Source organism: Apaloderma vittatum, unplaced genomic scaffold (genome assembly GCF_000703405.1).
Source record: "Apaloderma vittatum isolate BGI_N311 unplaced genomic scaffold, ASM70340v1 scaffold10847, whole genome shotgun sequence".
Classification (NCBI taxonomy): Eukaryota; Metazoa; Chordata; class Aves; order Trogoniformes; family Trogonidae; genus Apaloderma; species Apaloderma vittatum.
Genome location: NW_009727881.1, coordinates 63,920 through 86,994, shown reverse-complemented (window position 1 = coordinate 86,994; position 23,075 = coordinate 63,920). Strand labels below are relative to the sequence as shown.

The window sequence follows — 23,075 nt, the reverse complement described above, 5'->3', positions numbered from 1 at the left end:
TTGAGGCTATTTATTGACCTGTTAATAAAACACCTACAGAAAATGATCAGTTGAACTGTGCTCAAGTTTTGAATCTGTACATGTCGTATGTGGGTTAATAATACTCTTCTAGAAGTACAGGGAAAATCAAAATGGTCTTAATTTCTACAAAAGAAGAGGGTTAATAAAAGTCTTAAGTTCTTAAAATAATATAAGTGGTCCTGTTCTGGATACTTCTTGCTACTTAGAGCAGCATAAGATTAAAAACAAAACACTCGTGTATGCTTTTTCTTAGCTAAGGCATCCAGGCAGGAACCACTTTTACTAACTCGTAGTCAGACTAAACTAATGTGTCATGGACAAAACACATACATATATATCTTCTGGCTCCTGTGTCTATAAAACCAATTGAAATGTTCTCCAATTTACGTTTCACAATACAAACTTTTTTTTTTTTTTTAGTTTTCTTAAATAAAGCATATACTGATTACACAAGCATTTCACAGTTGAGGTGACTATAGCTAAAATTAAAGAATGGTACACAAGTTCAACAGGCAACTTCGTGTACCAGATTCAGCAAATTTGTCTTTAGAGAAAAGGGGAAAACTGGACAAACTGGATGTTCATCAGCCGCAGCATCAAGGGTTGGGTGAGCTTTACACCGAGTAGAGTCAGGCCCACTTTACATCACTGCAGGGTTCATCGAGAACCCAAAAAACATCAAAAAAAGTCTCCCTAGAAACTTCTGCAGACCTCCGTGGAAAAACTGCAAAATCAGGCAAAACTCCCCTCTCCTTCAGTTCCAATCTGTGTCCAAAAAGGTGCATTTGCTAACATGACTCAGCTTTAAAACTGTTCTTACATCTCAGCCTTCTCCTCCAGTTTTTCTGCCCCAGAGCAGAAACTCAACGAGTGCTGTCTTTTGGTTCATAGCCTTGACAAGGAGGATCTAATGTGTTTTGCTCTCCCACAGTCTTTCAGGGTCGTGCACACGTCGGACCTTTTTGTCTCATTCAAAACCAGAAAAAAACCCCCGAAAACAGCAACCTTCTGGTTGCAAAGAAATCCCCACAGATGTGTGTCTGACCACTCGTTCAAGGCTGCTCTCAAATGGCTGCTTTTGAGAAGGTGATCTCAAAGAGCTTACAAAAATCTGTGAAAGGCATCAGGAAATAAGGCAACAGAGATATCACACTTACCAACTCTACAAATGCAAGTCCACCATAACTGTGAGCAACAAAAAACACGTTCTCCGCAGCTGACTGGGAAATAAAATGGTCCCAGACGTAAATTGCATGTTCTTCAGGAGATCCATTATCCTGCAGAAAGAAATCATGTTTTTGACAATTACCTTTTAAAAACTGGCAATTCTGTCTAAAAGCAACATGTTCCTAAATGTTAAAATGTTTTGTTAAAACAAACCTCAGATGAGTATACCGTAGTGTCAAAGAAAAAAGAGATTCATTTGTCTAAATAGAAGAAATTTAGGATTGCAATTTAAAGACGATGAAACTGCGGCTTTATCATGGCTTATTTTAATAAATACAACAAAAATTATGCATCTGCAAAATTTTATCTAAATACCATGATGGCAATTCAGTTAAACAGAGGCATTCAAAGAAATTATGAGCCTCTGCTCTGATTTTCATTCTTTTGACAACTCTTTGTCAAATGTTTACTGACTGATGGTTTGTTCAAAGTAGTTAAGCCTTAGTCTGATAAAACAAATAAAAACAAGTGGGAACGATATAAAAACAAATTCAGGCTTTACAATTTTTTATATTATTGGTCAACGGGAATCCAACAAGGATTAGAATTACGGTATTTGCAACTGCTCTTTTAGATGTTACTTTCTGCAACTGCAGACTATGTGACACTGTGCAGATAAAACACCTCTTGATTGCTTAACATTGGGAGTTATTTTGGAACCTCCGGCAGCTAGAGGCATGCCTTTTCTTATTATTGAACGAGAATTTGTGAATGGCAACCTAAGAGTCACTGAAGGCTCTGGAGTGACTTACGCCGATTTTAGAGCACTCTCCTCAAAAGTCCGGGCTGCACGCTCCCACCTCTACCTCAGAGGCTCTCTGTACCCCCCTACATTTTATTTATTTCTCAGCTTGTTGATGCTGTGACCATAAATCTGTCCAGTCTCAGGTGAGAGGACTAAGACACTCTGGCAACTTCCTCACCCCACCAGCACAACACCGCAGGTGCTTTTCCAGGCTTTTTTTTTTTTTTCTTTTCTTTTTCTGTGCCAGGAAGAGCTGATCAATCAAGGTGACTCATTTCCTAAAATCTGCATCCCTTTCCCGCTTTGCTTTGCTCCACCAACAACTTCATACCCCTAAGCCACTCAGACACAGACCACAAAAGCCTCATTTCCTTGGGGAAAATAAAGTACAAACCAGCAAAAGCCACTGGCAATCAGATGACGCTAATCATGCAGTCTGAATTACTCTAACTTTACCAAGAACACTGAAGTGATTTAGGTCTTAGTCCCATTCTGCAACTCAGTTTTGGGAATTTAAGCTCTTACAAGTGTCTAGAATCAACGGGAAGACAGACAACTAAATAACGTGGTGGATTTAGGCTTTTATTTCTATTCTCATGCCTGGTTTCCTAAATAGAAGTGAGACGGCTGTAAATCTTTATGGATCTGGACCCAAAGCTTTTAAAACAATTATGTGTTTTTAGATTTTTTTTCTCCAAGATAGCAGTGATTAAAACATATTTATCAAGTTTGCCAAAAAGCACTGAAGTGCTCCGAAGCATTCTCCTTAATCCTGGACAGATTATGTTCTTGATTGACTATGACAGAACATAGTTTTAACTAACTATGTATCAACTACTGTAGACCACCTCAGTGTAAAAAAGAGCTTATTTTCTTTCAACCCTGTTCTGAAATCTGATTGTAGAGATAGGTAAAGGAGGTAAAGAATCCTCCTTTTGTGAGGAAAGGGGGAAGTTCTTATAAGTTTCACACAGAAAATACAACTGACAGACCAGTTATTAAGATAAAGCTGAAGGAAGCCTGGGACTGGAATTTCCTATGGAAAAGTGATGTACTCTAATCAGGATACATGTGCAAAAGGCACATTTATTTTTGATATTTGGTTTTAAATTATCATTAATTCTCTTTACAGCATTTTTTTTTTGTGCACATACATAACCCCACTTCAACTTTCTGAAAAAAGAAGAGGTTGTTTCTGGTTAATACCGTGTTTTCAGGTATTTTTGTGTTGATTATTCTACACGTTGCTGGGAAAAGCACACAAATTTAGGATTTCCACCAGACTAAGACAGCAGCAAGAAGCTTCTGAAGGATTCAGAAACTCAGCCTGAAAAAGCCCCCACCAATTAAAGCATAACCAGTGGTCTAGAAAACCAAACCATCAACTGCGCAGCTCCACCACAGTCCGGTACGAAGGCTCAGGATTTTACAAAAGCAGAAAGAAACGAGCTAGAATGAGTCAGATACAGACAGTTTCCTTTGTTACTGCTGAAAAATAAAAGCCACAAAATGTCAGGATAAGGTGTGCTAACGTTCATACCCTGCTAAACCCTAAACAAGGTTAAGAAAAGCACGGATGTGAGCGAAGGAGTTCAGAGGAGCTGCGTATGTTTAGAAGAAAAGCTCTTTCTTCAGAGCATCTGCTTTATTTTTTCCTCCCCCTCCCTCGTAACAAGCCGTTATTTCAAACAGCTCGGACGCAGGATAAACCGTCACCATGTCTGTACATGAAACATCTGGCTGGGGGGAGCCTGGGATAAATAACAAGGTTGGATGCAGCTATTCTGGTACAAGAGGTGAGAGTTTCAGGAGGCTTGCTGCCTTCCTTCTTTCCATTGCAGCTAAACAGACCGCACTCACACACCACCTTGTTAAACTGCCTGATGAAGTGAGGGCTTCTCGGCCACGCTTAATATAATTATCTGTGTGACTGTACAGAAAGGAGCGGAGAAATCTTGTGACGTACCTCAGAAGGCAGCTGAGGCTGAACGCAGTCTCGTTTGTGAAAGAGACTGGGATGGAAAGGTGCTGGGACAGCTGAATTTAAATTTCCAGGCTGTTCCAAGTTGGTTGTGTGTAAAGGGTAACTCTGTGTCTAAATAAGCTGATTCTTTGGAATATATACATATAATTAGAAATAAAAGGGGAAAAAAATTAGGAAGGATGAAAACTTCCATGTGATGCAAAATAACCCAAAGCCAGGCAATTACGGGACTGCTGCAGATCAGGAACTCCTACACCCCAGCTCCATTGTGCTCGAGTGGGGAAGGGAGCAGATGCTCTGAGCAGCGAAGGTACAACCTGTGCTCCCTCCACCCCAGGTCCTGCCTGCCTCTGCTTTTAACTGAATGCCATCAGAGAGGCTTATCCTTTAATTCACTAATAAATTAGTCTGCATCTTTTTTTCCTAATAACTGCTGCATTTTTGTTGCTTTCACCGACACAAACGGAGCAAATATACCTCCTTTGCTGTCAGTGACTATTGGATATTGGTCACCTGTCATAATCGCATGCAGCAAATCCCACTGAAGATGGCCTTGGATACAAAGGTGATCAAAATCATTTAACACAGGTACTGCCAAAGAATTCTACATCGCTGTTGTTGTATTTACTCTTTTTCCGGAATGCTAGAGGGGGCACACAATTTTGGAACCTGCTACGAAAGCGGCATGCAAAAAAGTCATATAGAATGTAAGTGTGTAGAAGTAATATAGGATATAAGTAGCCAGATATTAGGTTCTGATTCAGTAAATGACAGGTGCGTGGGACTACTCAAAAAGATGCTCTTGCCACACGGAGGTATTCCTTTTGAATGAGAAATGATGATCAAGCGCTTGCAAACGGAACGAAATTTTATTTCATGTGGAAGAGATGAGTATTCACAAATATTGGTTTGAGAATAGATTCCTTTTCTTAGTTTGGTAGTTTTTTTTTTAATTTTTAAACACTATCCCTTAACTATGTATAAGAAGTGTCTCACTTTTAAAGTCAAAACAGCGATTGCTAAAGAAATAATCATAAATGCTTAAAACGGGGCTTTTAATTTTAATACCCAAAGTTTAATAGAATAGTGTAATAGTAGAGTGTATGTCCTGGCATAGAATCATAAAGTCACAGAATGTTAGGATTTCGAAGGGACCTCTAGAGATGTCCTGGGATGCTCCAGCCTGCACAACTCTGGCAGAAACATGCTCGAATTAAAGGCTGCTCCCCATCTTGTTTCAAAAAAGAGAGGTTTTGCTTTGAGAAAAAAAAAACCAGCCTGCAGACTTAAAATGATCTCTGGAACAGTTTTTAAGTCCCTGAAACCCTAAAATGATTATGGGTAAATGCACAGACCACCCATTGTGGGGAGAAAAAAATGGGAGAAGATATGGCGGATTTTGGTCTGTTGGTTTTTTTTCAAGTATTGCTAGCTCTAGGAGTTGAAAGGTATATAACATTTTAATGGCTGGAGCCATTAGGAGTATGCAGATAAGCAGCGTGAATATGGTGTTACGTTCTGTTGCATTCAAATACCAGGTTGAATTTACTAAATGTAATATCACAGTCATTAATTGTTAAATACCAAGCTGAAGCGACGCAGCAACCAGAGCCTTATCAACTATGCCAGATTCTAACACCTAGACATTGCAAGGTCTGCAGTTATGATGGACTACCTGAGTTGATAACACATGGAATTATCTAAACAACATTTGCATATTTGTGTAATTATTTCCTAAGGTTAATTAGCTCCTGCAAAGCAGCTTGCCCTTTGAGACTGCTTACTGTGACAGGTTCACATATTTCCTGTTTCAATGCCAAATTTTACTTTTTTTTTCGTTTTGTTATGTTTTGTTCTGTTTTTTTTTTTAATGTAACCTGTTGCTGGAAAGTTTACAGATAGGGCAAGGGCTGGAAGCCTTGAGCTACTATAGACTTTACCAGGGCAGAGAAGCTCAGAACCCATCTTAAACTTCCAGTTCATCAAAAACTAAAAAAAAGTCAAATCAAACCCATCAACTTAGTTTTAAATTCCAGTGACAGTGACACTTTTTTTTTTTAAAATCAAGGAGTTGGAATCACATTTTTTTTTTGCGACAAGTGAAAAGTGAAATGCATACAAATGGGGAAACATGCCATGCATGTTTCATCCCATGCATGAGTAGTTTTTTTAACAATTTACTTGAAAGTGGTTTCTATAATTATTTCTCATCATATCAAAACAATTTCTCCTTCTAGCCCAATGAGCTACTGTAAACAAGCATGGTACAAGTGTCAAACATGGGAGAAAAGAGCCACATGTGGGCTGGGATGCAGAGTGATGGAGAAGGCTCAGGTCTCTGGTCCTTGCCTGAAGATGTTAGACCCTTCCCAAGAGCAGGCCCTTTGCAGTCATGTACAGCTCATCCCACTGCCTCACTGGGCAGGTAACCTGCAAATCCCTCAACCTTTCTGAAAAAAACCCCCCAAACTAATATGTGAGTACAACAACACAAAAATACAATCTGGAAGGAGCCGCCCGTCACCAAAACATACCAGGCTGAAACAGTGTTTTCAGCAGTGACCACTTTAACACTGGCATCTTCTGCACAGTAGAAGATAATATTTTTATGTACAGAAAATTCTGCTCTATTAAAAGGAAAGTTGTATGTTTGAAGGTCTGAAATGAACAGCAAAGGGATACGGTTTGTTCCTGATTGTCATAATGTGACTCATACCAGCATCACATTTTGCAGCACTCTCAGGTAACAGACAGGGTAAAAATGAAATGGTTTTCACTGGAAACTTTCTAGGAACCAGCACTTTCAAAAGCAAGTTAAGATATGTAGGCATATATGTGTACACGTATACAGGTGTCCTCTTCCCATTCTCCCACCACCATGGTCCCTTCTCCTCTCTGCTTTCTATACTTTCCCTCCTTTCACAACCCCCTTATTTATTTATTTTTTTAAAAAAAACGTGATATGAAGTTTCTTTTGCCCCTCCTATTGAAAAATCTCCTGTTCTGGCTTGACTCTGTCCCAACAGCCGCCCTCTCTCTTTCCTCCCCCAACGGCACTCTTATGGGCAATACGTGATGCTCATCATCCACTGCATCTTCCTCACTCTTTTTGCAAATATTTGCCTTACCTGAAACAAAAACTGTTTTGCTGGGACACCATGAAACCATATGATGGTTTATTACCATCAGAGAAATTCCAAAACCTCAGTGCTGGACATGGTCTAAGAGGCTTTGAACGCAAAAAGCTGGAATTGAAGCTAAAAAACCTAGCCTGCACGTGATTTTTTTCCCCCCCAGACAGCAGCTACGGTTTTATAACCAGAGAAATGGAGGAGAATAAGAAAAGGTTAGAAACTGAAAACAAAATAAATGGAAGCGAAGATCGCGTATCAATATTTTTCTGCAGCATGTGTACCTGAAGACAAGACTTTACAGTGTGTAGCTCAACTCAACAAGATTTGATCTTTAATGGGGAAATTCCAGTATATTAGGATGCATCCCAGCTACCTGGAAATCTTTTTTTTTGTTGCTTGTATCACAGATCTGAGAGAATTCTTGCACAGGTATTTCTGACACATTTCCTACTCCAGCTCAAGAGGTGATCCAGAGGCAGTGGGACATTTTGACAACGGCAGAAATTGCATTTCTGCTTTATTTACTGAAAGGGATAACACGAAACTGTATGCTGCACGTATGGAGATATGAAGATGGGTTGGTTCTCGCAGAACTCTTCAAAAATGCAAAGCAGCTGCGACTCGGGGAGAAGCCATAGGAGCAAACGTGATGGTGGAGGCAATTCTTAAATCTGACAACATGGATCTGAAATTCAGCTCCTGCTAGGAGCGCTGGAAGCAAGGTCAATGAACCCTGAGCAGTGGGACAAAGGAGTTATTTTAGTTGCTGTGTCCTGAGTTGAGTGAGAAGGAGAGAACTTGAGGGAAAACAAGAGGAGAAGAGCTGAAATCATAGAAAACTGATGCTTTGGCCTTGAAAGTCTGAATGAGGGGCACATTTCTACCATCCCTTCTTCTACAGGCTCTGTATGGATTTTATTTGCACACTTGGCTGCATTAAAAGTGCAAAACCCAGCAGGACGTGATCATCTGTGCAAGTGGCAGAAAGGGTTCATGGTCACCAATGTGTGGTGGAGCTCTGTGAAAAAACAGAGCACTGAGTCTGAAAAGGTTCAACACAGAAATAATGCAAATGCATTTCTGGCGAATGATGTTATTTTATCCAGCGACTGTGTTCATATGCATTCAGAAACAGTCGCATCGTATTTTTGCTTACTTATGACCCCAGCAGCGATTAAACCAGGAGCTTTTGGATGTAAAAATGCCAGCCCCTTCCACTCATCCCACAGGAACAACTAGGGGAAGAGAAAGAGTATATTATCTTTTTAAGGGCACTTTCTGAGGTAAGGGCAAGATACATACTCTGGCAGTAGGTAGCAGCTGCTTTTGAGCCAGGAAGAGACCAGGTATCACACATCAGATGACTCCGGTCATTCGTGGAGTTGCAGACATAAATAGCATAGCCACGGTTATTATTTGTTGCATGCCTTCAGAAAGCAATACAGCAGAGTGACTTAAGGATGCATTTTTCATAATACAGACCTCATTCTTATTCCCAGATCTATTTGAGGTGATCCTGTGTAATTTCTTGTGTCTATTTTATTGGTGAAGCGGGGCAGTGATGGAAGTGATCTCAATATTGCTTATGAAACCCTAGTAATAAAGATGTTGTGTGTATACAGTCAGCAGCAGAAAGGAAGAACCAAAGTCTCACGTATTGCAGTTAAACACACGTTGTACTGAGTTAGAGAGTATTCCCACCTCCAAAACTACTGACAATTTGTCAGGAAAGCAGGGAATCTTGACAGACCTGCTAAATGAATAAATATCACAGGATGCGTGCAATAACCGGCATGCCTAACAGACAAATAAAAGGTGCATAAAACAAAAATGCATTTGGCAGACATTGGGACAGTGTTTATCTTGTCACCGCCAGTACAAAAGGGGACAAAAGGCAGACTAGGGAGGCAGCAGTGACACCCACGCTTTGCTAAAACAGGGCTGACTGAGATCAGGTTTAAAATGACAAGTTTTAGCTAATGCAAGACTCACAATGACTAGCTGGGGCTTTTTTTTCTTGTGTTTTCGTTGTCCCCGGCGTGCCCGCTCTCCCCAGCTCCCACCGCAATTACCATCCAAGACAACTTTGGATCCTGCCCCACTTTTCCCACCTCAGACGCGAGCTGGGCTTTCCCTGGTGATGGTGGTCAGGAAATAAAATTCCGAGTTAAGCTATATATATTTGGGAACAGAGGGAGCTCGGATCCTAACCTCCCCTGGGGCAGTGGGAGCTACATTTCCCCTTTATATCCAGCTTTATTGCATGGAAGAGAAAAAACAAAGCAACTCCAAACAAAAAAAAAAATTTTTTTCCAGCTAAACCTTCAACTAACACAGTTCACTACTAAGAACCTAGAGCTACTTCTGACTTAAAAACAAGCAGACCCGCCTCTCTCCTCCTGTTTCCAAAGGGCTCCAACCACGTCTGCTCAGTGAGGAACAAGCTGACCCTGGAAATCAAAACCTTCTTTCCACTCGCTCAGCCATGGGACCTGCCTCATAGACCTCATTCATAATATTTCAACAGGCAAACAATGGTCTGAAAGCATGGAGTGAAGCTGTCGGTGCCCACAGCTATTCCTCACAGAGGTGACAGTGGTCTCAGCTGCATCAATGCATCGCTGACCTAATGCTGTTATTTTAGTTTTTGCAAATGTAGGTCTACGAAGGATACCTCTGGAGAGCTGCCGTGTCAGTACCTCATTGGCGTTACAAGAACATGCAAACGTTTTTTTTTTTTTTTAATTTGGTTTTTTTTTACAAGGAGAATTTTCTTAAGATTGGCATCTTAACCGAAAGCTGAGCTTGTAACTTGAAAGCATTTGCTGTTTAAAAAAGTAAAACCCAGATCTCAGGCTAAATTAATTAAGTCTCAAAAGTTATTATTGTAACATCATCTCCCTGGTTAAAGAATCTGCTTGTCAGCCAGGGTAAGACAACTTTGTCAGGCTGTTGTTCCAGTCTGGATTTTCCCGTTATGACTTCTGCTGGAGTCTGGCATGTCCTGTCATCACCACCCAACAGTCTTCTGCTAAAGTGCAGGAAAGGAGACCAAAAAGAAGAAAAATTCAGACAAAATCAGCTTCTCAGTGGTTCTAAATTATCACACACAGCAGAAGCTTGGGGCTTGGTATTTTAAATGACAGGGGTTTTTTTGGTTTGGTTTTTTTTTTAAAGTGGTCAGTTGCTCCCTATTGAGATGGAGACCAAAAAGTTAAAATTCTCCTCCAAAGGAGATCCTGCCCCTGAGAATCTGCAGTATTCTTTTTGTTTATATTGTTTCCAAATTGACAGATGCGGCAGAAGTCACCTAAGCTAATTACTTTATCTCTAAGACTTATAAATAAACACAAACATGACATTTGTCTTTTCTAGTCTGGGGACAAGAACATTGCTGACTCACCGAAAGGAAAGAGGTGCAGGAGGAGAGAATAGGAGGAAGGAGGGAAGTGAATCAAAGGAAGTTTTACTTTGGAAAAAACTAACTGATTTCCCTTTTAGTTCTCTGACAGACCTTTTGGATTTTTGCTCCTCTGGTATTTTTTTTTCGCCTCTCCACATAACTTAATATATAACTGCTTAATCTCAGGGATTAAGACTGTGTGTACCACATATATCAGCCTAACGGAAGGAACATCACCGAAGGTGGCCTTTTTTTGTGACTGCATCGTGGGGATAAGAGTACTTTAAAAACAAAGCATCAGGTTGTATCTTCACAGATGTTCTTCCCTACTAGCCACATTTCTGGAAATCAACAGATTAATTGTGGTGGCAAGTAAATAAAAATGAATGCCATACTCTCACGAAAAGAATTATCTTTGCAAGACACAAAGAGAGATCACGCCAATCGTTCAGATGATTACATGCACTTCTCTGAATGCTAAAACCAAATTTCTTTCGAAACAAATGCATCTGAAACATTCCAGAACTGCTAATGGAAGTAATGTAGAAGTGTTATTTTTCTATTTCCTAAAGTACTTAAAAATCATTTGACTTTTCAGTTCTTACAATCTGTTTATACGTTGTAACGAGAAACAGGCATTTTTTTTTTCTATAACCACGCTATTGCAAGAAAAATAGCATTTTGGCCAAGAAAAATGCAGATTTCCTCATCACAGGAAACAATGAATCTAACAAACTTCAACACATGTAAGTAAAACAACAACTTAGTATTTTCATTAACAGCTATGGTTTCAGAACAAAGCTCAGCTGTAAAGTCCTCGTTACAGAGTTTATATCTCTTACTTGAGTTAAATGAAATAGAACAGTTTCACCCTGTATTTTTCTTCTTGACATGTCTGTCTCTATTTATTAGATACACTCAAGACCAGTTATTTAAGTGAAAGAAGGATTTAACAGGCTCAAAGCTATTTGATGTCTCCTAATAAAGAGAGCAAAGTGCTCAGTGCTTTAAGTAAACTGATATACTATTTATTTAAGGTACAGTAGTAGGGATTTGCTGAAGTGCCTTAATATGTAGTGCAATATAATTAATTGTATTTGACGCAAACTGCCATTAGGTTATAAAATAATTATTTAAGCAGATGACAAACACAATCTGAAATACATTTTCAAGTTTTCTCCTGGTTCTTGTCGCAAGAATCCCAAAGGCGGGAACATTGAGCTATTCGAAGCCTCAACCTTGCTTCTCAAGGTTTCCATCCCAGACCCACCTCTGTTATTTTTGTTTCACAATAACATCAGCTAGGAAACGAACTTCAGTCCTGAACAACCTCGGGACTTGCTTGTTTTACCTCTGGCTTGGACCCGTTGCGCTGACTGTCAGCAAAGATCATTAGGCAGGAAGAGATCACTTGGAATTTTCTTCTAACGCGGTGCCGTTTTTTTTTTTTAACAACTTTAAAACACCCAACTGCATAACAGACAGCTTGGCTGTATTTTAAATTAGCACAAATGCTAAAGCCAGGAAATGTAATTCTCGGGGTATCGGAACAAAAGGTTCAGAGTAAAAAAGAATTCTTATATACCGTGAGATTATCAGGACTAGACTGTCACACCATGACCTTGCTGGTGTCTAGCTAATCTGACAACATTTGGCAGAGCATTGTTTCAAATCAATAACTAATTAACAAAGTACAAAAGAATTTGTACTGTTTTTGAGGCTCCTTGTTAAAAATGGCTTTTGGTTGCACATGGGCAGAAAGGTCGCTTTTATGACATCTTCACAAGCCTTTCAACGTCTTGCCACTGTCAGATTAAATTACTTTTAGCAATTAATTGTCATAAGTTAAAACAGAGGCACATTTGTTACAGCAGGTTGTCATAATGACATGGTGAGCAGTTGTTTTGATATGAATTTCTTCCACTGACCCCCTATCATATCTTAATTTTTTTGGTTGACCTAGCTGGAAAATTGGGAGCAATTTTCTATCTCAGGCAGCACAGGCCAAACAATGGGGGTCTTACTGAAATTACAGACTGAACAGTAACAGATATTCCACTCAAGACCTTGAGAACAATCTATAACTTCTGCAGAATATGAAACCTATGATGTCTATGCTGGTGGGTGGGATAAGAAAAATAAACCCTCAAAAAAACACCTGGACGTGGCTTTTGTTACTGTTATAAATGGTTCTTGATGTCATTTTAATCCTCTATTAGCCAGCACCATTTGTTTGATGTGTTTTAAAACAAGGATTAAGTAGATTCAACATCTGCAACCTGTACCCATTCAAACCGTTAGTTTTGGAGGCGTGGACTTCATTATGTTTTAATTAAAAATAATTCTACTCCATAAGTTCCTTTTGTTAAACTTCCCTGTATCATGACGTACGCATGTTATCCGTTTTACAGATGAGTCCTCCAATATTTCTTGTCAAAGTTCGTATGAGTTTGCTGTGAAATACTGCAACAGGATGAAAACAGACAACAATCCTACAAAGTCCATTGTATTTATTTGATAAAAGCTAAATCCCACTTCAGCTGTTTGCTGGGCTCTGCTGTGCCACTCCCTTACCAGAGCCTCTCTGAAAAAAAAACCAAAACATCCAGCTGGCTCATCAACGATGGTGCGCAGCCAATAAAGTTTATCAGGAGAAGATAGAAACTTTATTGATTGTGCACCTCCTCCTGCTTAATATCTCATGTCTTTCTTCTGTGAGGCTTGCCACCTCTTGCTCTTTGGGAGGGAAGAAATAGCTCTGAGTGGGTGGCAAAAGCAAGATGTTGAGTGCATCCACAGGGTGAGCCATCAATGTGCTCGTTAAGCTAGAAAACAGAAATGATGACCAAGACCTCAAGGAAAAGAGCGTGAGGCAGTAACAGAGCCTCCTGCCTCGGGTTTGTGTCACAAGGTTTTGGTAGTGTGGGTGGCTGCTGTGAGAAGATGTTGGAAGCTTCCACCATGCTGGATGGACTCACCGAGCTCATGAGGGATGATGGTGGCAGCACCTTGAGGGTGATGTATTGGAGAAATGGTAAAAAAAGCTGCACAAGGACAACTGTGAGAAAGAGAAGTGAGAATATGTGAGAAACATCCCTGCAGACAACGAGGTAAGTGAAGAAAGAAGGTGAGGAGGTGCTCCAGGTGCTGGAGCAGGGATTCCCCTGGAATCCCTGGTGAAGGTTTGGGGGTAGAGAAAACTGGGACTGAAGTTGAGCCAGGGAAGAAGGGAGGGGTGAGAGGAAGGTGTCTTTAGATAAGATGTTATTTCTTATCACCCTTCTCCACTGTCAATTTGCAATAAATTAAGTAACTTCCCTGAGTCGAGTCTGCTTTGCCCATGATACCAACTGTTGGGTGATCTGCCTTCCCTCATCTCGACCCACAAGCCTTTTGCCATGTTTTCTCTCCCCTGCCCAGCTGAGGAGGGCAGTGATAGAGCGGCCGGGTGGGCACCTGACAGACAGCCAACACCATCCCACCACATCCCCATACCGCCACGAAACAGCCCGGTGCTTGGTGATTGGGATGGAGTGTGGATAAACAGGAAAAGAAAAGTTGTCCATGGTCCTGGGTGTCCTGTAGGAGCTGATTACCCAGAACTTTGGAAGAGCTCTGACAGCTCTTACAGCTATGTAACGTTTAACACATTTTGCTATTTTTGTAGTTTAGCTCGGCTAGTGCAAACGTCTCGGTACTAACATATTTTAAATCCTACATCTTGTTTAGTTAATAGAGCTGACACTGAGCGGTAAGAACCAACAGCTGCCAGCTACCAGATGTCCTGGAAATCTCCCAAACTATGATCACAATCACTGTGCCCAACATCCCAGTACAACACCAGAAACACCCAAAACTGCCTCTCTCCACCAAGCAGCAAGGGTTGGTTTTGGCAGTTGGCAATGCAGGCTTCTTCCAACGAACAGCACTCACAGAAGACTGGACAGGAGCATCTTAAACAATTTGTATCCCTTTATGAACACGGGCACAACTTTAAGAGATGAAGAGAAACCGGGGGTCTGTCCAAGGACTTCAAGGCAACCTGTACATAACGCACTGCCCTATAGCCCAGACAGAGATTCAGGTCGCACTTTGAAATTAACAGTGTAGCCAAAATCTTCTAAGATGCAGTTGTGCACAGGCTTAATTAAACTGCTGTTCACTAATGCTTTAATAAAGTTGTAGCCTTTTTAATTCTGCCATGTCTATTCCCTTCTAAACACACACTTGGCAAATAATCAATCTGAACGTCACAGGGTATATTTTGTTTTTCACTTCTCAAAACTCAAGAACTGCTTTGTAGTTTAAAATGAAAGTTTGGGAACTCAAATTAACAATGTAGACAAAACCCTTCTTTTTTTTTTTTTCCTGAAGAAATAACAAAGGAGAGGGAGTAGGAAGGACACGGACAGTACTTGTATCCTTCCTATTATTCAAAAATGGGTGTGCCAATAACATCTGGAGAACATCTGTGAAAAAACTCCTACTGCTGTACCGCTCTAGGGTCCTTCAGCAAATTTAGGCAGATGGATTTAGCTTGGGGAATTTCCAGATCTCTGAAGAAATCACAACACTCCTGTGTTAAAAACACCAAGAAACATCATTGTTTGTCTGGAGAGCTTTGTCTGTTTCTTTCAAGGTGCATTTCTGTAGCGCTACATGTGCAAGACCACGTGGTGTTAATTGTGCTAATAGCTAGGTAGGCTTCCTGGTCTCAGTCACCACAACCTGCTCTTGGTAAGTGGGTGACTGACCACAGCCTCAGCAGTCCCAAATGTTCTGAGGCAGGGAAATTCACCTCTCTTCACAATGTTCACAAAGCCTATCCACAGCTTAAATAGTTCTTTAAGGACTGAGGTGGAACTCAGCCACGTAGAGCCACTGAACTTCATCAGCTGGAGAGCACCTCTGCAGGTCATCTAGCCCAACACCATGCTCAAAGCAGTGTCAGCTCAAAGCACTTGTTCCTGACACAAAAGGGCAATTTCTCTCGTTCCCATGTTGCAGAAGAGTCAAAACATACTGTGTGGAAGTTCTCCAAACTTTGAACCACACACATTAAAGATAGAGTGACTTTGAGCACCCTCCAAAGAGGCCCGGCAGATGACTAACACTGTGGACACAAAATTATTTACACTATTTCCACGTCGTAACCTTTTATTTCCAGTTTTTGTATGCTCTGTGGACCTCCAGCACAACTGAGGTCACCTTTTGCACCGTGGAATCTAGCAGACTTGAATTTTGCCTGGTCACTTTATCTTTTTGTAGAAATCAGTGTTACTTCACAGTAACACTGTTAGAAACACAGTAACACTGTTACAAAACAATTTTATTATTTACCACAGCTGTTAACAGAATAACAACTGCATCTGAACTCCTACTCCAGTGATGATACTGCCTGGTGCCCATCAGGTTAAAAATATATTTAACTACCAGCCAGACTCAGTCAGCTGGGGTAGTTCAAAGCAGAAGAGGAAAAGAAATGGTAAAAGAACATAATGAACCAACAGTCCACAGCAGCAGAAAGGTATTTAAGACAAGTGGACTCCGTGATCAAATCAGATGCTGTTATTTTAAGAGCTATATAACTCATTTGACCAATAACTCATATGACCACTTGAGGCAAAGTCGCCAGAAGGCTTAAGGAGCATGCAGCATCTGAAAGCTTGACATATCTCCACGAGGCAGATTTCATATGTGGCCAAGGTCTTCCATAGCAAAGGATTTAAAAATAAGCAAGTCATTAAACATAAGCCCACCACTTTTTGGCAGCCGGTGCAAAGGACACATGATGGATAACATGATCTTGTCATCAAACGTGTTTCTTCATTTTTTTTCAGACAACAGAAGTGGAGTAGGCAGAGGCTCAGCGAGGTGGACTGCGTGAGGGCAGCGACTTCTCAGAGGATAAAGCCACAAAGTTAACTGCAGAACCCAGAAATCTTTTAAAACTGCTTATGCACCCTAAGTTTTGCTAAATTTCTTCATTACTTAATTCGCTAACTTAAAAAGAATTCCTCAGCAAACGGGATCCCTAAGAGAAAGAACTATCTGTCATCTTAACGTCTACATGCAATCAAGGTTTCTGTTTTCCCAGGCTAAGAACTGAGCTGCTGCAACACAATTAAGTGATAATGTCAATTGCCCACTTTCCTAGCACATAGGCTGAACTTGCGAGATCCATGAAATCAGATTATTCCATTACACAGCAGGTGGAAAAGATAGGAGATAGGAATGAAAAACCATCCTAGAAGGAAGCACCAGCCCCAAAGAACAAGCGTGTTGCAGGTGGTTATGGAGTAGCAGGTGTATTGTCTGAATTAACTCAATTTTAGATGTCTTGTATGGACTTGATGTTTGCTTTTGGTAAAAAGGAAACTTTCCAGTCTTATGTATCCCATGCCTGCATATATTATGTAGGGGACTACCTCCTGCTGAGCCTGTAGGATGCTGGACAAACACAGACACATGTAGGTTTTGTGCACTTTAGAGAAGGTAGTGCCTGTGTGCACACATGTGTGTGAGGGCAAGCTGTGCCATGTAATTCACACCGTGTGGTAGGTAGAGTGACCAATTCAAATTTAAGTGATGCTAGACAACATATAAGTTGTAAAGTAAGCCTTTTGGGACAAAGCAACTCATCCGCTCACTCTCTGAGTCGATAAGAACATGACAAAACCAGAAGTAACATTTTTGCTATCTTTTTATCTTTTTTTTTTCCCCATAGGTGTAGACCCTTAGCAGTATTTTATTAAAGAACTAAAAAACTGACTGGTTGTATGTTTTGGGAATATAACAGAAAACTGGTGAGAAGGATTGTCAGTATGCTCAAGCAAAGATTCTCCAGACTCTCAGGTAGTGAGAATAAATTCACGTTTTGCATTTCAGCCATGGTTTGTGGTTGGTCTCGTGTCCTGCCTGTTTCGGCTCATATACATGGCAAATCATTTCAGCCCATCCTGACGGTGAAGGAAGGATCCCTTCTGTTACATGATCTAACGGCATGAAATCCCCGTCACCACTTATGCCGCTCGCCAGCAAAAGATGAACTGCGGTTATCTTTGTCAAAAACCACTAACCTTGGCACGCTCCCTCTTTTCTGAAGAGCCAGCTTAATGTAGTTGTGAAACTTCTCTCACTACATGCTAGAAGTACCCAACTGGAAGGTCTCAAACTATCACCTAAGAGCCCAGAAAAGCTTAAGGCTCCTCAACACACACAACTCTTGGTAACTCTAAATGCAACTTGGTCCTACCTCATTCAGTAGTTTCTCACCAAGCAGTGCCATCTATTGCGAAAACTAACTAAAATTCAAGTGTTACTTGACAATAAAGGAAATATACCTCATTGTGTATCGACAAATTCACTCTTCCCAAGTGCTGATAAAAAATAAAGAGAATCAACTGTGAAAGTAACAAAGTGTGGACGAGCGTGGCTGAACAGCATGCACTTCTTTCAGGGGAGAAAATACCTGCTACCAACACCTCACAAAAGACAAAAAGCATATTTGATTGGTTTAGCCAGGGAGAGAAGGATAAAACAAGGACTCAGCTGAGAAAGAAATGTGCAGATTTCTCAAAATTGAGCTGAGTTCATGGCTGGAGGTACCGTGAAAGACTACCTTAGAAAGATTTCTGTCTGGACACTAGGAAAATGAAGTTAACAGCTCTGAAGTTGGTAAAAGGTAGAACTCAGGGCATGCTGATCAGCGACGGAGTTCACCAAGGCAAAGCAAGAACAGAGGTCAGGACTCCACTCTCCTCAGAGATCACAGTAAGGCGTATTTCCTTGCCTGTACAGGGATGTCAACGAGCTGATTAAAAATATAAACCTTGCTCTCAAGAGGTAAATAATTCAAAAATAACATCGCAGAGTAAGCAAATTCACAAAAAGCAAGGACTTTAGTTAGTAAAATCCCTCACTCATAAAGATTTTAAAATTAATGGACAAAAGGGCTATAAGACTTATTTTTTCAAATTGTCAGCCACCTATGAATCACAGGGTAGGAACTGACATTATTTTCTGGGCAGCTTTTTCCTCATTCCTCCATGCCACCGTTTCGTCCTCTAGCCCCTTTGGCAGTTGTCACTGATGCAGGCAGCCAAGCAGAATACGGAGGAACTACAAGACCTATCTTAAAGCTAGATTTTTCTTAAATATTTTTCCTGAATTTTCACTTTGTTTTCTGAAGAAGCGCTGAAAACAACATCCTTGAACATACCATGCATCCTGAGCCCTGGTTCCCTGTCTGCTGACATTCGTTTTTGTAGGACTTCACAAATGTTGTCTGACTTCCATGCACCACGGTAAAGCCCTCATATTCCCTGATCCAAAACCCACAAATATTTCTTGAGGAGTGGGGTGGGGAGTCTCCACAGAAAAGGGTTATTTTAAAAGTGTCATTCATCTTAAGATGCTTATATACATACATATATCTCAGAAATTAATCTCCATCATCTCTCACTATATTTAGGTTCTTGTGGCTAACTGGTCCCCAAGGAAAAAACACATACAGAAACTGCAAGCTTTGCAAAAAGGTGTGTGTTGTGCCCCTGTTAAATTTTTCCTGCCAGTTTTTCCAAATACGCTCAAATCTGGCACCAAAACGTTTTGGATATCAGCTAAAAGGATATTATCCTTTTCTTCTGTTAGACGAATGATGAAGGATATTTGCAGAGAGCAATCTGCACTGGCAGGAGGATGGACCAGAAGACCTATGAGGTCTTTTTGGTCCTTCGCTGTGATCACTCTAAAATCAAAGACACGCAGTAGTTTGAATAACTGTCACCTTTGCCTTCAACAAGTAGTTCTGCTTTCTGTCGAGTTAGTTTTCTTTACCATTAGCTCGCTAACTGGCCAGGTTTACCAAACCTGAATCCTGTCTGAAAGGAAGGAGGACTCGCCTGACCTGCCAGAGACGCTCTTTTTTACCCTGTTGGGAGCACCGCAGAGGGAGGAGAGATGCAAGGTGGTTCTTTATTTTGGAAACTCAGCACAGCTTGCCTCACGTTTTAGGAGCTGGACCGACAACGCAAATTTTTTCGGCATCATGTAATGAATGTCCGAATGACGTCGAGGTTTAGACGGCCCCGATTTATGCCTTTTCTTTGATCAAACCACACTTGTGAGATGCAGAAAAAGAGAGGGTATGGCAGAAAGAAGAGCCAGTGGTGCTCTTGAAGAGATGAAAAACCTTCCTTCGGTGGTTGTGTCTGTGATATCTCACTTGCTCAAGGAAAAGAAGTACAACTTTTTTGGACTAGCAGATGCAAAACATACCGTAAGATGTCTTTACAATCTCAGAATTTTTAAAAATACAAGCTAAATAGCCTATGCATACATTACTAATAGCACTATAGTTCAAACTCTATGTATTTTAGCTATTTCATCTAAGATACCTATACACTGTAGCATCTATACAATGAAATACAATACCTACATATTTTTCCTGTTACATAGACTCTACGGTTGGCAATTAAAGCTGATCTGACCCTCTAGGAATGATGTAGAGGCCTAATTGTAGTTGCTCAGTGATACTGCAGATGCTTTGGAGTCCTCTACTTGGATTCCAGCTGCTGGGTCACGGTGGAGCAGGTCCTACAAGACATCAGTCAGGCGTCTCCAGGCATCCCAAATACCCTGCAGGACCCAGAATATCACCACATGTTTACGTGTAGCACCTGAATCGCAGCCTTTTTTGACTTGGAACGCCCAGTGGTAAGTAGCAGTATATTCCTCCTCCCTGGCAGTGCCCAAGGCCAGGTTGGACAGTACTTGGAGCAACCTGCTCTGCTGGGAGGGGTCTCTGCCCAGGGCACGGGGGTGCAACTGGGAGGGCTTTGACATCTATTCCAACGCAAACCATTCTGTGACTCTATTCTATGATTTTATGTAGGGCAAGAACAATAAAGTCATTGTAGTTTATAAGTGGTTCTCATGAGCTTTCCATCACCAGCATGATTTCGCTGTCGGTTAGGAGTCAAGATTTCTCAAGAACATTAGGAAGTAATGGGTTTAAAATGGTAAATATGGACAGAGTAAAACCATGTGTTATTTCAGATGTAAAGCAATGCTGACAGTTCTAAAAGGGCTAAAAAAAAGGGCACTGCCATATACACATTGGACTGAGACTTTGGAGGTTTGAGTCCTGATGTCCAGCTCTGCCAGAGTACAGCCCTCACCCTATGGGAGCTGCTTGCCTGGTCCTCACAATTTTTTCCTATTTGGCATAGAAAAGGGTTTATTAGCCCTCAATCCATTCATTTTTAGCAAAACAAATTAATGAGTTGCACATGACCTTTTCCTATTTAACTTCTTGCAGAAAAGTGGGAAAATTATTGATTAAAAGTATGTTACATCCCAAATTCATTTAATTTCATTGATACGCTGTTAGCATAAATAGCGCTGGTATGGATTGCACTGTAGTAAAATATTTTTTTAAAATTGATGAGCTTGATGGAAAAAAATTAAAAAAAAAAAAGACCAAATTTTTTGCACACAGACCCAGGAAAGGCTTATCCCTTCTGCCCAGAAAACCTGACCCTGTCAGTTAGTCTGATAAAAGTACTTTTTCCTACTTCTTCCTTCGCTGCCTTTTTTATATTCTTCGACTATTGCGGCAACGACATTATTGCAAATTACTATTATTACAAAATTATGCGATTCACACGTTTTCCTTTAATAACATTTCAGAATCCACTCAGTATACTTGTTTAAGTGGTGAATGCTATTTAGAAGGGGATAAATACTGATTTACATTTCTAAGTGTCTTTTAACATAGAGAAGACACTGTCAGTGTGAAAATCTGTAGGGAGTGGGAGATGGCTTGGAGGGTGGAAGGAATAATCACGTCACATTTAAGCCTGTATGATCTGTTTCCATAGAAAAAGGTTAGAGATCAACAAATTCTCAGTTTGGTTCAGTAATAAATGAAGGTTGGCTAGGGTATTGAGTTTCTGGGGGAAGCATTAGCCAATATGTACAGCAGCAGCCTCTGGTGGTCTAAGAAAATATAGTAGTAACTAAAAGTAAGGATATAAATATGTTTTTTAAAAGGATGCACGTACATATTTAGCTATTTAACACAATCCTCCATTCAACACATTAAAAAACAGATGCTTTTAAAACGATCTGCTGGCAATATGCTTGTTAAAATCTGAACAGTAAGAGTATTAAAATTCATATGCATTCATTAGCATGTTATATAAAAGTAAAATGCTTTTGTTTAATCATTCCATAAAGTATTATAGTCAATGCTGATTATCAAGAAGTTTCTTCCTTAGTTTGCATTGACAAAAAAGAAATCAAATTCATAAGATTGTTACTGAATTGATGACATTTTCTGTCTTCACTTGTGAATTCAGTTGGCAGATGTTTTCAAGAACAAAAAAATTCTGTCTCACTACAAAACATATTAAGCAGGTTTTTCTGCCATAATGTTTGACATGATGTTTATTGCCCAGACCAAATCAGTACCTTTAACAAGCTATAATGTATGCCAGAAAGTACATTATTTCATAGTTAAGGAAACTTCCAGCATGAAACGATAAGTACTTTGATCTTTCAAGCACTATGCTTAATGCACTACACGCTACCTTAGCCATTTCTACTTGTACTCATTTTGTACAACAACACAGGGCAAATTGAGACTCTGTATCTTAAGACTCCACTCTTACAAATGCTTGAGTGTCCCAGCTATTTTGTATTTTTATTTTAAAATGAAAATGAGGAAAATACTTAAAAGAAATTTACCATGGAAGAGTTCCATTCTTCCAATTCTTGGAAAATCTAACTGCACTAGTGGAAGCATCATCCAGTCAGCTTTAATTTGTTCAAATGATATTTCCTCACCAGACCACAATAGGTCTTAATTACCCTGTGAGAACGTAAGTGAAGATATTTAACGCTAATACTTAAGAGCCTGAAACAATTTCTCCAGCACATCTGACACAAACAGATGTTCCTTCAATGTCAGATGCAGTTTATGCCTACTTGCAAGGATATCTTCCATCCAGTCTCTCTGTACCAGTCTTCCCTGCACCGCAAAGATGATGCAAGCCTTGCTCAGGATTTCCAGAACACTTTGATGAGATCATTACAAAGCATTTACCATCCTTAAGTATTTATGGAATGACAGTATCTTCTATTTCAAGAGCCCAATGAGTCAAGTTTAATAGAGCCAAGTGTAGGGTCCTGCATTTTGGTCACGGTAACCCCATGTAACACTACAGGCTTGGGGAAGGGTGGCTGGAAGGCTGTACAGCGGAACAGGACCTGGGTGTTCTAATTGACAGTCGACTGAATATGAGCCAGCAGTGTGCCCAGGTGGCCAAGAAGGCCAACGGCATCGGGGCTTGTATTAGAAATTTTGTGACCAGCAGAAGAAGGGAGGTGATTGTCCCTCTGTACTCAGCACTGGTGAGGCCGCACCTTGAGTATTGTGTTCAGTTTTGGGCACCTCAGTATAAGTGAGATATCGAGGAGTGAGTGCAGAGGAGGGCAACAAAGCTGGTGAAGGGCCTGGAGAACAGACCTTATGAGGAGCGATTGAGGGAGCTGGGT

At 40.5% G+C, this 23,075-nt stretch overlaps 1 protein-coding gene across 1 annotated transcript in view; it reads right to left on the bottom strand.

Moving 5' to 3' along the window:
• Window positions 1–1,178: 1,178 nt before the first annotated feature.
• The window catches only part of LOC104277276 (protein FAM172A-like), a gene marked incomplete at its 3' end in the record, with an annotated part of 25,127 nt that continues 3,230 nt past the window's right edge, over window positions 1,179–23,075 (bottom strand). The window contains exon 3 of the mRNA XM_009873861.1: window positions 1,179–1,298. Within this exon, the coding sequence (XP_009872163.1) occupies window positions 1,179–1,298 (120 nt within the window). The remainder of the gene's footprint in view (window positions 1,299–23,075) is intronic.